General features: G+C 31.9%; 1 protein-coding gene across 1 annotated transcript; it reads left to right on the top strand.

The window, feature by feature from the left end:
• Positions 1-60: 60 nt before the first annotated feature.
• Positions 61-8245, top strand: cpa (F-actin-capping protein subunit alpha). The gene is made up of 2 exons (XM_072545090.1): positions 61-702; positions 4349-8245. The coding sequence occupies exons 1-2, from the start codon at positions 94-96 to the stop codon at positions 4604-4606; spliced, it is 867 nt and encodes a 288-aa protein (XP_072401191.1). The 5' UTR covers positions 61-93; the 3' UTR covers positions 4607-8245.
• The last annotated feature ends 8427 nt before the right edge of the window (positions 8246-16672 follow it).

Here is a 16672-nt window from a genome sequence, read left to right as displayed (position 1 = left end):
TTCTTTAGAAACTGCCTTGCTGGAGAGTTGAATGACTCATCTGTCAACGTGTGACATCACCATAATCTGTCAACTAGAAAACCCAACCTAAACATGGCGTCAGACGGGGACGACGTTATTAGTGACCAAGAAAAAGTGAAAATAGTATCGGATTTTATTCTCCATTCACCACCTGGTGAATTTAATGAGGTATTTAATGATGTTAGAAAACTTTTAAACGACGATGACCTTTTAAAAGAAGGCGCTAGCGGAGCATTCGCTCAGTATAATAAAGATCAACTGACCCCCGTTAAAATAGAAAACGCCGATCATTTAGTGCTTATTACGGAATACAACGATTTAGGGAATAATAGATTCTTCGACCCCAGAAGTAAGCAGAGTTTTACCTATGATCACTTAAGAAAAGAAGCATTAGACTATCAAGTCTATACCCCCGATAGCACTTCTGAGCCTTGGAGGGCTGCCTTAGACTCAGAGTTCATTCAGTACACTAGGAACCATTATAAAGATGGAGTATGTAGTGTGGTAGGCCGCAACCAGAGCGGAGTTATTAACTTAACAGCTTGTATTGAAGACCACCAGTTCTCTCCTAAGAACTACTGGAATGGAAGATGGAGATCTCAGTGGTCCATTAGTCTAACTGATGATTCCACTGCTGAGGTTCGAGGCGTACTCAAAGTACAGGTCCATTATTATGAAGAGGTAAGTACAATAACAAATTTCTAGCTGTTTGATGAAAAGAAGTAGGTATATTTCTTCATTTGAGAAAACTTCCCATAAATTAAATAACAGCCCATCATAATTTAAAAATATTAGTATACAAATCTGTATTGGATAAGTTAATCATGTGTAATCAAATGAAATAAAAGGTAGATGATAAATCCACATTTTAAATAATAAAAAACTGTGTCATGGACTTATTTTCTTTATTGACTACAGAAAAACATTTTTAAATGGTTTTAAAGATATATCTTCAAAAAAACTATTGTTTATCATATAAACTTATAACTTTAGTGTATAGAAACAGAAGTTTTATGTGAAACTTATTGTTCATTTGGATTTTTGTTGTTTTGATTTTTTTATATAAAAAGATGTATTTGTTGAACTAAATTGTTTAATACATTTATTTTTAAAATACACTCATCATTGAATAGCTATCATCCATCTAGTTCTAACCAAATCTATGTATATTACTGCATAAGTCCAAATTGGGTACACACCTATTTTCCTTTTTTCATTGTGATATAAAGTTCTTTATCTAAAAATTGTTTTTATCAAATCTATCCTTTATCATGATTTGTGGTTACCCACAGCCCATTTATGGTTCTTTCGAGTTTCTAGGTCATTTCTTTCATGTGGCTACACAGATAAATCTTGAAGATCTCATTAAATGAATAAATTCTAATTTAAGTACCATTGAAGGGATTAATCTGTTTTACAGCTCTGTTATGATTGGATCTTTGTTGTCAACCACTTTTTGTTATTACCCCATGCTTAATTCATTTTTTATTCCTAATTATTTTAGATATTGATTTTTTCTATTAAGTTTATTTGATAACACTTTTTTATACTCAGCTACAAACTTCTTCATTGCTCTAGATTTCTTTTCTATTAGTTGGTTTATTTTTTTCATTATTTTATGGCTTCTTTCTTCCTATTTTATAATCTTTGATTTAATATATATATATATATATATATATATATATATATATATATATATATATATATATATATATATATATATATATATATATATATATATAATGTACTCTTGTTGACTAGTAAAAGGTCATTATGCTAATAGTTTTTCACTGTATAACATTTTTTGAAACAGTCTGTTCAATTCATCACTTTATATTGATAATGATTGATTATATTATTATTTTATTACATTACATTAACTCAATGTACAGAAGAACTTGTATTAGATAAATACATATTTAAAAATCATGTCCTTTTATGTATACCTAGTTTATATGTAAATTACTAGACTGCGAACAAAAATATTCTGTATTTTTTTTAATACTACTACTTTTAAAAATATTTTTGGTTCAACAAAATTTTCACATACAAATACATGAATATTTGATTATGATTATGATCAAATGCATGAGTTATTTAATATTCACTGAATTTGGTAGGATTTTCCTCAGTTTGTCTTGTATTATTTTGTGGTCAGTTGGAAGATTTGTTATGCTAATATCATTGTCAATCTAAGACCTCAAGCAAAAAATTTGTATCAACTTTCAGATGTTTGTAAAATGCCCATTGTTGTATTCTTGGAGCTTTGTACCGAAACCTATCTGTAGATAAAAGTCTAAATGTTAATGTTCTTTATAATCCACTTGTTTTTATACTGCTACCACTGACCTAGATGTGTTAAATGCACATCAGACCATTCAGCTGAGCTATGTTCACATAAAGAAAGGACAGCCAATGTAAAATGCATAATTTGTGAGGGTATCCATCCTCCAAATTATAAAGAATTGAAGAAAAAACAGTATCTGACTTTTAGACCAAAACAAAGTTCTCCCACACTTCATAAAAGTTCTCCTACACTTCATATAAATTCTGAACACTTTCATCCCAGTATTAATTATACTCAGTCAACAAAAGTTTCATTATACACCATAATATAAATATTATGCTTGTTTCTGAAACCCATTTTACACATTGAAGCTATTTTAAACATTCAATCTACACAAGCTACTACACAAATCATTCAGATGGCACAGCACACAGAGGAACCACAATTATTATTGATAATCAAGTATCACAAACTAAATCAATATTCAAAAGATCACATACATGCAACCAATATAAGCATAGAGGACTGGCATGGTTTGCTAACAGTTTATGCAATATTATAACCCACCAAGGCACTCAGTAACTAGCGAACAATATGAAAAATCATTCAAAGATCAAGAATACTGCTCTGCTGCCTTTTTAGACATCACCCAAGCTTTTGACAAAGTTTGGCATGATAGGCTATTATACAAAATCATAAAAAGCTTGCAGAACAACATTGTCCTTATCCTCAAACACTACCTTGGAAATAGACATTTTGCAAGTAAGGTATCAAGACAAAACCACAGCTCCATACCCAATAAGGTCTAGAGTTCCTCTGGGAAGTGTACTTGGTCTGATTCTCTATATCATCTGCACAGCTGATCTTCCCACTAGGAAAAATGTAACGATTGCCACATATGCAGATGGTACCTCTATGATGGCATCACACAAAGATCCCGTCATTGCTTCTCAAATCTTACAGACTCTATTCATGTCTTAAAATCTATTCATGTCACCTACATCCTATGAATAGGTGCCTGTCCAACTGTATAAACTCAATAAATGGTCAGTTCTTGCAACAAAAAGAAGATGCACAGGAATCCATCTTTACCGACGATTAACTTGAAGAACACATAGTTGCTAAGAGAAAGTAACCTGGTTTCAAACTTAGCAAATTGTACAGGATTTTAGGTTGCAAATCACAATTACAGTCACCAACAAATTGTTAACTTACAAAGTCGTCCTAAAACCGATATGGAGCTATGGAATTCACTCATGGGGGACAGCATCCCACTCAAAGATTGAAATCCTACAAAGATTCCAGTCTGAAGTACTTATGATTATTGTAAACACTCTGTGGTACATAACTAACAGTGTTATTGCTAGTGCTTCTAAAATGAAATCTGTCAAAAGAAGAAATATCCTACTTCTCCCAGAAGTATGAGGAATGCATAGAAAATCACCCCAAGGCATTGGCTCAACCCCTAATGAGACATCCTGTCCAGCGAAGGTTAAGACGGCATGTTCCATGTGATCTGCCTGTCTGATTTTTTGAACCTTAGTACTGTTCTACCGTGTAGTGTTGTGAAGTAGTTAAATTTCCCAAACCCAATCTTAGATAAGTAAAAAGAAAATGTTACTGGGCAGTTTTCCTAAATGTTTTGTTATTGTCATTAACATTTGCCTATTGTAAAAGTTTACAGAATGTAAATCAAATGAGATATTTATTAAAAAAACTTGTTTTTATGTCTTTTTCCAGCCACTTTTCAATTTGATGTCTGCTTCTATATAGGTTCTAATGCTCTAATATAGGTTCTTCTGTGATGAGGAAATTTTGAAAAAATTGTATTTGCTTTATTTTATTCGTATCCAGTAACGAAAACTAATTTTATTGATTAATTTTATGAAAATGATAAAAATGAAATGAAATTAGTAACTACTTTTTTCAACAATTCAAACATATTTATTGATGTTCACCTATTGCCTAACTGTTATAATATATGTGTAACTAGTTTGTTAAAGTTTATTTTCTAATTCTCGCTTATATCCTTACATCTAGGGTAATGTACAATTAGTGAGTACTAAAGAAATAAAAGAAACTGTTCCTGTTTCATCTGAGGCACAAACTGCTAAAGAAATCATCCAAGTAATAGAAGCCGCCGAGGATCTCTATCAAACGGCAATTTCAGAAAACTATCAGAATATGTCAGATACAACCTTCAAGGCCCTACGAAGACTTCTTCCTGTCACCAGGACAAAAATGGATTGGAATAAAATTGTATCCTATAGCATTGGTAAAGAACTCAAAACGCAATGATTAGTGACTGACTTTTAAAGGAAAGAATGGTCAAGATGTGAATGTAAGGTTGGCATTGTTGGGAATCAAGTGACAATTATTTGTATTCAACTATTTTATCTGTCTCTTCTTATGACTAGTATTTTAAGATTTCTAAAAAAATATTAAAATATTATTGAGTTGAAGCTTTTAACACATTATTACCCAACTTTTTAATCCTTCTAAAAATAAATTTGCTCAAGCATTTCAAAATAGTATGAAGTATTGGTTATGTTCTAATATCATCTTTTGTTGCAAAACCATGCCATTTAAGCATTTTTTAAATTTTGCCAATAGAAAATAGGTATATGGGGCTAAATTTGGCAAACATTCAATGGATTGCGTATTAAAAACTATCCCAATAGATTTAATTTTGTGTGTGAATTGACTACCTTGTGAGTGAGTTTTTTTGTGAAGTAAAATAGGGTGTTTCTCTTTAAAATCAGAGTCGAAACTGTTCAATGACGCTGCATAGTATATGTCAGTTATTCCTGTACCCTTTTTTAAGTAATCAGTTGCTTAAGATTGCTCTCAACTCAGGTCACTGCAACTTACACTGTATTTTAAGTATTAAAAGAATTAAAAAATGTGTGCAGCATAATAAAAAGTAAGTACCTTGACTCTCAAGAATGCCAACTTTATCATCTGCACATTACGCGCCTTCATGTTGCTTAGGAATGTTCTTTTGTAAATATTGGTCGACCTTGTTAAGTTTTCTGACAGCAGGGATAGCCAATTTTTAGAATAATTAAAATATAAAATGCTTCTTAAAATTATTGTCATTTCATCTTTATATATAATTTGTTATTATTATTATCTTTTTAGTATCTTATTTTTACCTATGTGTTCTTCCCCTAGTTAATAAAACAGTGTCTACTGTTTCACAGGAACACACAGTTTTGCTGTTTTTGTAGCCATATGACAAGAACAGCAACACTGAGAGGCACTAATGGATCTTTTAAATTAGATATTAAGGAAACACAACTAATTTTCCTAATAGGTTTTGGAATTTTTAATGTTTAGGATCTACTTAGTGTCCTTTAGGATGTGAAAAGTCTGATTCATGTTAAAATAAGAGCTAGAGTCCAATCTTTCACCTATTAGCTCTTCGATTGTATAGATATTTCAGTGCCTGACAGTGAAATTTCTAAAATATACACTGCTTGGGTGACTCTTTATTTAATTGCTTTTAAAATGAAGGAATATATTTTTGTCTATTTTAAAAGAGTGATACTATATAGATACTAGACCACCTGACAAATATAAATATGTATCCAGTTTTTGGAAAATAAAAACTTTTATGTATAAGGCTCCATTTTTTTATTGGTATATATATTTTATGAATATAAAAACACTTAGTCTAACCCTAAAGCACTTAGTCTCATAGTTATTGTTTGAAATAAAAAGTATTCATAATAATACTTTGTACTCTGCCATCTTATTCTTATTCAAATGCCAATTGTAATTTTGGAAACTGCTGTATGAAAAATTTTTTCCTATGAGTTCTCTCAAGTCCTTGAACCATGAATTCTGGCATCTTCCTATTGACCTTTTATCCTCTATTATGGGTCGAAGTAGCTTGTATCTTTCACCTCTTCATACATGTCCTAAGTACTTGATTTCTTTGATGGGGTTTAATCATTCATTTTGTTTACTCATGTTCAGAAGTAGAGGACCTCATAATCAGTGATCTTTTGTATCCACGAAATTGGCAGTATATTCTTGTATACATACATTTCACAGTATCCTCTATTATTTTTCGTTTGCAAGTTCATTGTCCAACTTTCTCATCCTTAGACTAAAGTAAAAACATAGCATCTGATCATCCAAGTTCTGAATTTTAGTCTTTTATTTTTATTTTGTTACAATCAATGTTGATATTACCTCCCAAGTAATTTCTGGAGGTTTTTTGATATATTTTTTGTCCCTTGACATGTAGATGTGTGGGGTTATTGGCTTTTTCGAAAAGACTAGTATTTTGGTTTTGAATATATGTTTAGATTTAAACTGAATTTATTACGTTTTGTAGCTGTGGTACATTGTTTGCTATTAGGATTGTGTCATCCATGTACCTGATATTGTTTACTATAGTTCCGTTGATCCTGATTCCACATTGGCCCTCATCCAATGCTTCCCTAAATATAGATTCCAAGTACAGATTGGACATGACACGGTGCTGTCTTATTCCTCGCTTATTTAAAACCCTTATTTTGTCAGGTGGTCATTTTAACAATACATGTTATATTTTTGAAATTTTGAAGTCAGATTCTAGGCCACACTCCATTTATTTCGACCAAATTTAAATATTCTGCAATGATAAAAAGACATTATCATTTCATTAATTTTTATTCATATTATTTACAATTAACCACATAATTTATAATATTTCAGTGATATATGAAGTGTGTAATGAATAGTCAATTAAACGAACCATAAATGACATCCATGACATCATTGGAAAGATACATAATTTTTGGAATCATACTTTGTATATCATTATTTTTGTTTTTCTTTTTACAGTATTTCCTCGCATTAATATACTCAACAACTCAAAAAATTGGTCATTGCAAAAGCCCGACACCAGTAATTTAATATTTTCACTAGATTAAAAATAATTTGCAAATATTTTCACATAAATTATGTCCATGACATTCATACTACACCCATCCTTTCCCTATCAACCCTTTCCAAATTGTTTCATATCTTTATTATAGTTAAATCCTGTTTATTGGATAGTACCTTGCCATAATTTCTTTCCAATTATTCAAATTGTCTTAGTTCTCATTTAGTACTTTCAATTCATTTACTTTTTGGAATAATTGGTGAAATAAGTCATCAAATGCATTACTATTTATAGGAGGACGATGAAAATATATAGATGGGGTACTTAATAATCTCACTTTTCCTAGAAATGTTAGGGAGAAGTTGTAATTGAGAACTGTTTGTTTTTTTATTGCATTTTTTATATTATCATAACATTTGGTTCACTGTATACATATACACCAATTTATTTGTACTTTCAATTCACACTATGTATGTAACTCCACATTTTGTACAAACAATACAATGTTACAATGATAGCAAATTTTCACAGGCTTGTTAAAGGCAAGGCTTATGTTTGATTTTAGGGTTTCTTGTTTCTTTTAGTTATCTTTCGTCTAGCTCTGGTAGAAAAATCAAGACTTCATTCACATTTAAACACTCCTTAAACGCAAAATTTATAACCCATCTAATACTTTTCGTTTTGTGTTTGGGAGTTACGACCCTGGATTATCCAAAGTGCTTACGAAGAATAGAGAAGACTATATATACCGGTATAGAAGAGATAATATTTTTTTAAAAACCCGTTTTCGGCTCTTTTATTCTAATTGGCGCAGTCAGTAGTATTTTCCCAGAATTTTATAGTATTTTCGAGGTAACACCAATATTGTAATTCGGGAATAGACCAAATTTTGTGTTGTTGAGTGTATTTTGTTATTAGTAGTAACCTGCTCTTGGATACATTAGGATGTTATATTTATTAAAATAAAATTTTGTTGTTCACTTAATTGAGGGCTCCAAAAATTTCATTTTATTTGATGTATATTTGTTACTTATTTTAAAATAAAGTTTTTATATTTTCCTAGTTTTTACTACTCAAACCCACTACCGTAAACTTTAATACCATATTTCCCAAAACTAAAGTCCTAATTGTGAGTGATTATTGTCAATATATGTACAGAACGCAAAAATGATAATTGAGAAGTAAATTTGTGTGCTAATAAATAAACAAATATATAGCCGCTTACTATCAAGTGTTTATAAACGACAAAATGTCTGCCCTGACAATCCTATTGAACTTGGATTAAACATTTCACCACTTACTGCACGTGATTTTTGATGGCCAATTTCACTTATTATTTGCCAGACTATAGTAAGTATAATGCAATTTTTCCATGAGTCTTTGTATCGACATTCCAGTATTTATCACAAAATTGGTAATTAATGTAATAATTTCACCTCTTACACATCTTCACGTAACTTTGATTTAAATAAATTTAATTATTTTATTTAAATATGAGCATACTTTATGGATATCGAACAGAGTTGCCTACTTAACATTACAACTCAATAAAAGATACAGCATCAAAATAATTCAAGTCTATGCACCAACAACCACCCATTCAGATGAAGAAGTCGAAGAATTCTACGACGATATCTCAATAGCCCTAAACGACGTACCCACACAATACGTGATAATATGTGGTGATTTCAATGCGCAAAGAAGGAATGAAAGAGGAGAGACCTTAATTGGTTTTCTCCTTCAGAATAATCTAGTCCAAATGAATAGCTTTTCCTATAAGAAACCACATAGAAGATGGACCTGGGCAAGCCCAGATAATAAAACAAAAAACGAAATTGACTTCATAATTACAAACAAAAAAAAATCGGTTGCCTGTAAAGTCGGTTTTACGGGCGAAGATTTTACGTGACAACGTCTTTTTCTCGGTAGAATATTTATTGATATGAATATTATTAAATTGCACAATAGGAACAAGGAATTGAATGAAAATAAGAATTGCACAAATTTTAACTATAATTTATTTGAAATTTTTTTCGATATATCAATTAGTTGCGGAGATATCGATCATTGAAGTTATTGTTTGCTACCAGTATTTTATATATTTATTTTTTTCAGTTATAAAAAATTACTATTTCCAATTGTGTCTACCAAGTATGGTCACATGTATTTGCCTACATATTAAATAATAATAAGTACAGATAATGTTATGTGACGTTCACTTCTGATTATATATATTTTAATATTTTTAATTTCAAAGAATCAATTTGAAAATCAAAACACTTTACTTAACACTATCAACATTTGTCAATAGTATGGCATAACCTATAAACTCAGTTTCTCAACTTTTGTGTCAATCTAACAATTAATCAATCAATCATAGTTTACGATAATGAAATATTAGTGTACAATTATTTACCTTTATTGTTGTAGTTGTTGTAAATGACGAATCTAAGCACTCCACATTTTCACTACAGACACAGCTGACGATACTTTAACCACACGTGTGAACTTGTATTATGACGCTTTCTCGGTTTTCCAACGCCAAGCACGCACCGATTCAACGCGCCTAATTCTCTAGTGCCGCGCGCAGCGGACCGATCATGTTTGAGTGGGAGAGAGACGCAAGGCGTCCGGCGGGCCTCTCTCTCGTTCGGTGACTCACTGTAACAGACGTGAGCGGGCGTTACACTTTTTCTTGAATGACTCCGAGCCACAACCTACCTTTTAAGACGTTGTCACGTCAAAAAGAAATCATCCAAGACGTAACGGTCCTAAATGCATTCAACACTGGTAGCGACCATAGTAAGAGCAGAAGTTAAAATAAGCACAAAACAAGAGAGACGCAAATTAGTAAATACGAAACCAATACCAATATGGACCCAACCTAGAGATACTAAAGAATATCAAAGCGACATCGAAACCAAACTGAGAAACAACACAGACATAACTCTCAACGAAAACATAGATAAAAACTTAGTACTGACACCAGGAATTTGATGAAACAAAGAAATCTTATTACAGAAAGAAATGATCCAAATGGAGAACAAAAGAGAAAGATAAACAGACAAGGCAAGAAAGGACTTAAGAAAGTACAATACACTAAAGATCGAACAAACCATAGAAAATAATAAAGGCCTAAAAAGTCTGCGAAGAAAACTAAATAATGGAAAAAGTCAGATCATTAAATTAAAAAACAAAAAGGGCGAAATAACAACAAATAGAGAGGAGTTTTTAACAATAGTAGAAGACTTCTATGGAGAACTTTATAAAAGCAGACGGATGAACCAAACACAGCTAAAAGATGCAATAAGCAAAACAATATTAAATCAAGGCTCTGAACTCATGCCAGAAACAACTCTCAGTGAAATTAGACAAGCGATGAATAAAATGAAATCCAATAAATCACCAGGAGACGATGGAATCGTGATCGAGGCTATTAAGAATGGCGGTGAACCTCTAATGAGAAAAATAAAAGATCTCTTTAATCTATGTTTGACAAAGAAATTCATACCATCTGAATGGAATAGAGCCAAAACAATTCTGCACAAAAAAGAAGAAAAAACTGATCTGGAAAATTACCGACCAATCAGTCTGTTAAACCATCTTTATAAACTTTTCACGAGAGTAATCACCACAAGATTAGACAAGAAATTAGACCTATATCAAAGTAGAGAACAAGCTGGATTCAGAGCAAACTTTGGAACCAACCATCACCTCCAAACAATAAAACAACTCATCGAAAAATCTATAGAATATATCAAGCCCTTAGTTTTAACATTCGTGGATTTCCACAAAGCATTCGACTCAGAAGAACTCGACAGTGTTATAGAAGCACTAAACGAGAGCCGCATTGATAGCCGATATTCGAGGCTAATATGTAATATATATATAAAAATGCGACAAGCTTGATACAACTACACGCTAACAGCAACCAAATAAAAATCCAAAGAGGTATCCGACAAGGTGATACGTTGTCACCTCAACTTTTCATATCGGCTCTAGAAAAAGCGATCAAAACCCTCGAATGGGGTGACAAAGGAATAAATGTGAACGAAGAGATGCTACACCACATAAGCTACGCAGACGATATAGTCCTGATTGCAGACGATTTGGGACAATTAAAGAAAATTTTGGAAGAACTTAGTACAGCCTGTCATAAAATAGGTTTAAAAATGAATATAACAAAAACAAAATATATGACGAACTTAGTACCAAGTAAACACCTTGAAATACAAAATGAAGAAATAGAACTGGTAGACAAATATATATATATATATATATATATATATATATATATATATATATATATATATATATATATATATATATATATATATCTGGGTCATGAAATTAAGATAAGTAAGGACAATCAAACAACCGAAGTATCCAGAAGAATAATACAAGGATGGGCAGCATACGGAACTCTTAGGAACGGTTTTAAGAGTAATATCCCAACTAATATGAAGACAAAAAGTTTTCGATCAATGCGTGCTTCCGGTGATGACCTATGGTGCAGAAACATTATCGCTCACAAAGAAAAACGCACAAAAACTAAGAGTAGCGCAGAGATGAATGGAGCGATCAATGATAGGGGCCACTCTGCGAGACAGGATTAGAAACGAAGATCTACGAGTTAAGACCAAGTCATAGACGTCATTGAAAGAAGCTGTAACTTAAAATGGAAATGGGCTGGACACGTTGCCAGAATGAAGGACGGAAGATGGACTCACAAACTAGTTGAATGTAGACCAAGAGCCGATAAACGTAGCAGAGGAAGACCACCAACACGATGGCAAGACGACTTACGAACGACAACAAAAAACTGGATACAGCAAGCACAAGATAGACCACTTTGGAGACAAACAGGGGAGGCCTATGTCCAGCAGTGGATTGATAGAGGCTGCTGATGATGATGATACTTTATGGATATTTTGCCATAGTTTTGTTTTGTTAGTCCATATAATCCGATGTCTTAATTATTCAGTTGCATTATGGCCGATCTCGCGCATATATATATATATATTCAAGGTTCTTGAACTCCTAAGTGGAGCATAGAGCTTCAGTTAAAACGCGCCATCGGGTTCTATTTTGCGCTAAGGCCTTCACCTCATTCCAAGACTTTCCTTGGCCTCTTATCTCGTCCATGATGGATCTTCTCCAAGTTTGTACTGGGCGACCTCTTTTTCTTTTCCCTTGGGGATTCCACTCTAGGGCAGTCTTTGCGATACTGCAACTATTTTTTCGGAGTGTGTGACCGATCCAACCCCACTTTCTGGACTTAATTTCATTTTGTACCCTCTTTTGTTCGGTCAGGTATAGCAGATCGTCGTTTCTGATGGTGTTAGGCCAGAATATACGAACAATTCTTCGTAGACATTTGTTAACAAAGACCTGCAGTTTGTCTGTGAGGGTGTTTGCGATCTCGCATATTTGTTTACAAATTTCTTAGAATTTAGTGTCTACAATTTCAAAACTAATTTAGAATTGTACATATCTGTGTGGATCTGATACATGAGAAATCACTACGGCTGTAGAAATATATAAATACCAAGCAAAAAATGGACATCCAATAAGACAGGCTCCGAAGAAGAAAAACATTTAAAGTAAGTTATAATTTTTGATAAATACTAAATTTATTCTATCCATAATATTCTATAGGTAAAGATTTGCGATATCTTTATTAATTTATTTGGATGCAGTAAAACAGTTATCAGTGGCATAAACGGAAAAACAAATAAGATAAAATGATTCAGTGTCGAAAAGTATATCAATACAACCAAATACCGCTTACTGAGTGTGTTTTTGTTAGTATAGTAATTATCAACAAAGTGATGGATGTAGTTGATATAAAAATAGAATGTTTATATCAAAATATAGAGTTATCTACAATTCGTTATCAATGCCGAGAGAATTGTAATAATAACTAAATAGTTTATCACGTATCAAATATATTTATCACGTTTATGTGAAAGATAATTATCTTACTTTCATAATTTCGTGTGGAAGTAACAAAATACAATCAATACGAAATATTTGATAAAACTTTGTAATTCATATACAGGGAACCAATTACAAATTATTTCTCGGGGTGCAATCAAAGGCTTGTTGAAATATACGAAGTGGATATTACTTCAGTCTAACTGAAAAAATCATTGATTTCACGTAAAAAGCTTATACAGGTTGAATCAAATATATTCAAATCCTTGAAGAAGTACACCTGATATTTTTTTAAGCAATCCGAAAAAGTAAAAAAATAATTTTTTGACATTTATTATACATTTTAGAGAAAAATGGTTCAAATAAAAGTTATAGATCTTAAAAAGTTCTTTAATTTGTTCAGTAATTTATAAATGGTAATAACATTGTTCTTTGAATAATGACATGTAATATAACTACTTAAATTATGACAATTAATAAGCTCTTAGCTTATAAACATTTATAATAACTTATTTTCACTGAAAATATGGTGAAAGACACAATCTTAAAAAAAAAAGAACCTTCTATGGCCAAAAGGAACCAACATAGCATTTTTTCTTAAAATCCTATTTCCATTGTTTATTAACATTAACACGTTGAACGTCGTAATGTATGTAAAATTAGGCAATGATTTTCTGGGACGGCGATTTTTTTACTCAAAACATATTTATACGTCATGAATATTCCATACACAAACATGTTACATCAATATTTTTTTCCAAAATCGTACTTTGAAGCAAGTATGCACCATGCGGCCCTATAGTAGAAGACACAGTTAGAATGCAGTGTTGGTGTTACGGCGCGCAGCGATACCGCTCATGTCGGCACAATGGTAGGTGTGTGGTAGTTTGGCGATAAACTGAGAAATCAGGACCGTACGCGCTTCGTTTGAAAAATCTTTACTCAATAATTTAACTGAGTTAAATAAGAAAATAAACAAAAAAAAAACAAATTAATTCTATAAAAAATGCCTGTCTACATAAAATATCTAATACCTCGTAAATACTTTATATATATATATATATATATATATATATATATATATATATATATATATATATATAATACACAAAAAGATCATAACTGAAATGTACTGTACGTACAGTAATCAAAAAACAAATAATTAAATCTGAGATATTTGTCGTTGATTAATACTAATTTCTTCTACTTTCTTGACGTGGTTCACATAATTATGCCACTGTTCTTTAGATGCGCGTTGGTAAGCTTCAACCGTTCTACCGTTTTCTCTTTAAAATCGACGTTGTTTGAAGCCACATACCTTTTCACTTAACTACACATCATCTCAATCGTCTTCTGCTCGTAGTGGTAAGGCGGCAGTCTCAAAATCTTAACGCCATATTTATTGGCAATTGTTTCAATTTTTTACTTGTCGTACTCGTCTCTAAATTCGGCCGTAGTATCCACTAATTCACTTTTTAGGTAATGTACCTCGAAGAAAATGTTATTTTCGGTTAGCACATCCTTGATTTGCCTTTTGTTCCACAATTTTTACGGGAGTGATATGACAATATATATATATATATATATATACTATATATATATATATATATATATATATATATATATATATATATATATATATGTATATATATATATATATATATATATATATATATATATATATATATATATATATATATATATATATATATATATATATATATATATATAATATATATTGATCTCATCGTAAATATCGTAAAAAATGGCAAAATTTGCGCAACACTTATTTATTTCTTCATGAACTCACTTCATTTTCCGTTATTCCTCCCCTAGGAGGGTAGTTTTAAGTAGAAGTCGTGGGATAGAAGTAGCAAACTTTTTTACATCTTTTTGACGTCCCAAAATTGACATTTTCAGAAAAATTCAGCTTGTTAGACTCGTTTTTAGTAATCAAATCTCTGACGAATGGACTAAAATACAATCAAAGGATCCAAATTGATATTTTAGACTCTATATGATATTGAATGACAGGCGAATGGAGGAAAATCTAGTGAGATATATAAAGGCTAATAGACTAAGACGGACAGGCCCATGTGTTTTGGAAAATACCAGATGGGAGAAGGTCTGTAGGACCAAGAAAAAGGTAGAAAGATGCAGTCAGAGAGGATCTGCAGAAAATGAGAGTGAGACAAATAGTAAATAGTCGCACAGGACTGACAAACGTGATGTATGAGATTAAATGAAGCCTACTTCCTATCTGGGTTTATCTTTAAAATCTATGCGGAACATATTAAGAAATCTCTGGAGGAATGCCCAGAGGGTGCCGAAATCAACAGAATTGTGATGTAAATCGGAAGAACATATACAGATATTGAAGAATGTCCTGTTGGAATCAAGTGTCAGAATAGGAATAGATAAAGTCCTCAGATTAAAGTCCTCAAAAACCAAAACTCTAGTTTTTGAGCGTGGAACTTACATGCAAAATGATTCTAACATTCAAAACGTTCACAGCTACATATATCTAGGATGAGAAGTAAAGACTCAGCTGGTTCACTCAAGAGAAGTTAGGATACACATTGAAATCACCAGGACTGTTTTTTTTAAAACGAACAAATTTCAATACCATCCGAAGATGGACATCCAGGTACCACTTCGGACACTAAAGTGCTACGTTTGGTCCTTATTGCTGCATGGACGTGAAACATGGATGGCGAAGCAGGAAGATTTAAAAAAGCTGCAAGCGGTTAAAATGGGACTCTACAGACGTATGCTAAGAATCAGCTGGAACTGCAGAATGACCAACGAAAAAGTCTTAAGGAAAATGAATATCCAGCCCCAACTATTCCGAACTGTAAAGATAAGAAGGAGCATAGTGTGGCGTATCTTACAGAGATTTTTAAATATTCACGTAAATTAGATCTTGCGTATTTTTGATTTAAATTTAGTTCAATGCCAAAACGTGATATTAGAAAAGATATTGAGAAACATTAAAGTAGACTTATTATAAAAATATAGTGAGTATTTACACATACGTGCCCTTGTGTAAACAACATGAATCATTTATTTAAAGCGACTTGTCGAATAGAAAATAAGAATCCGATCGACCTGACCTGGGTTAAATTTGTAATTGTCATCTGAATGATTAAAAAAGTACCTTGTGTATTTTTTTGGAAAGGGTAAAATGGAGAATCGGTTGGGCTAATGTCGCGGGAGACCAACGCCAAAATAGGTCGAAGGAAGAAATCGTGGCTGGGAAATATAAGAGATTGGACAAACATTAACGGAAATAATCTAATCCATGCAACCCAAAATAGATAACTAATAACAGCTGCTGTCAAAATAGATAACTAATAAAATAGAGGTGAATATCAAAAATTTGAATAAATTAGAGTTTAAAACTGGCATAAATTTCATCAAATTTTAAAAACAATGAGCTTGCTTGCCCTTCAACTACGGGTCTTTTAAAAATTCCCTATCAGATTTACAATGTCAACAAATGATATCCCTATTTCGTTCGCCATCTTTCAAAACAAGTGTTGCCAGGT

The sequence above is a fragment of the Diabrotica undecimpunctata genome, chromosome 9, assembly GCF_040954645.1.
Source record: "Diabrotica undecimpunctata isolate CICGRU chromosome 9, icDiaUnde3, whole genome shotgun sequence".
In the NCBI taxonomy this organism is placed as follows: domain Eukaryota; kingdom Metazoa; phylum Arthropoda; class Insecta; order Coleoptera; family Chrysomelidae; genus Diabrotica; species Diabrotica undecimpunctata.
The sequence above is the reverse complement of the archived record's forward strand: the minus strand, read 5'-3'. Positions and strand labels throughout refer to the sequence as shown.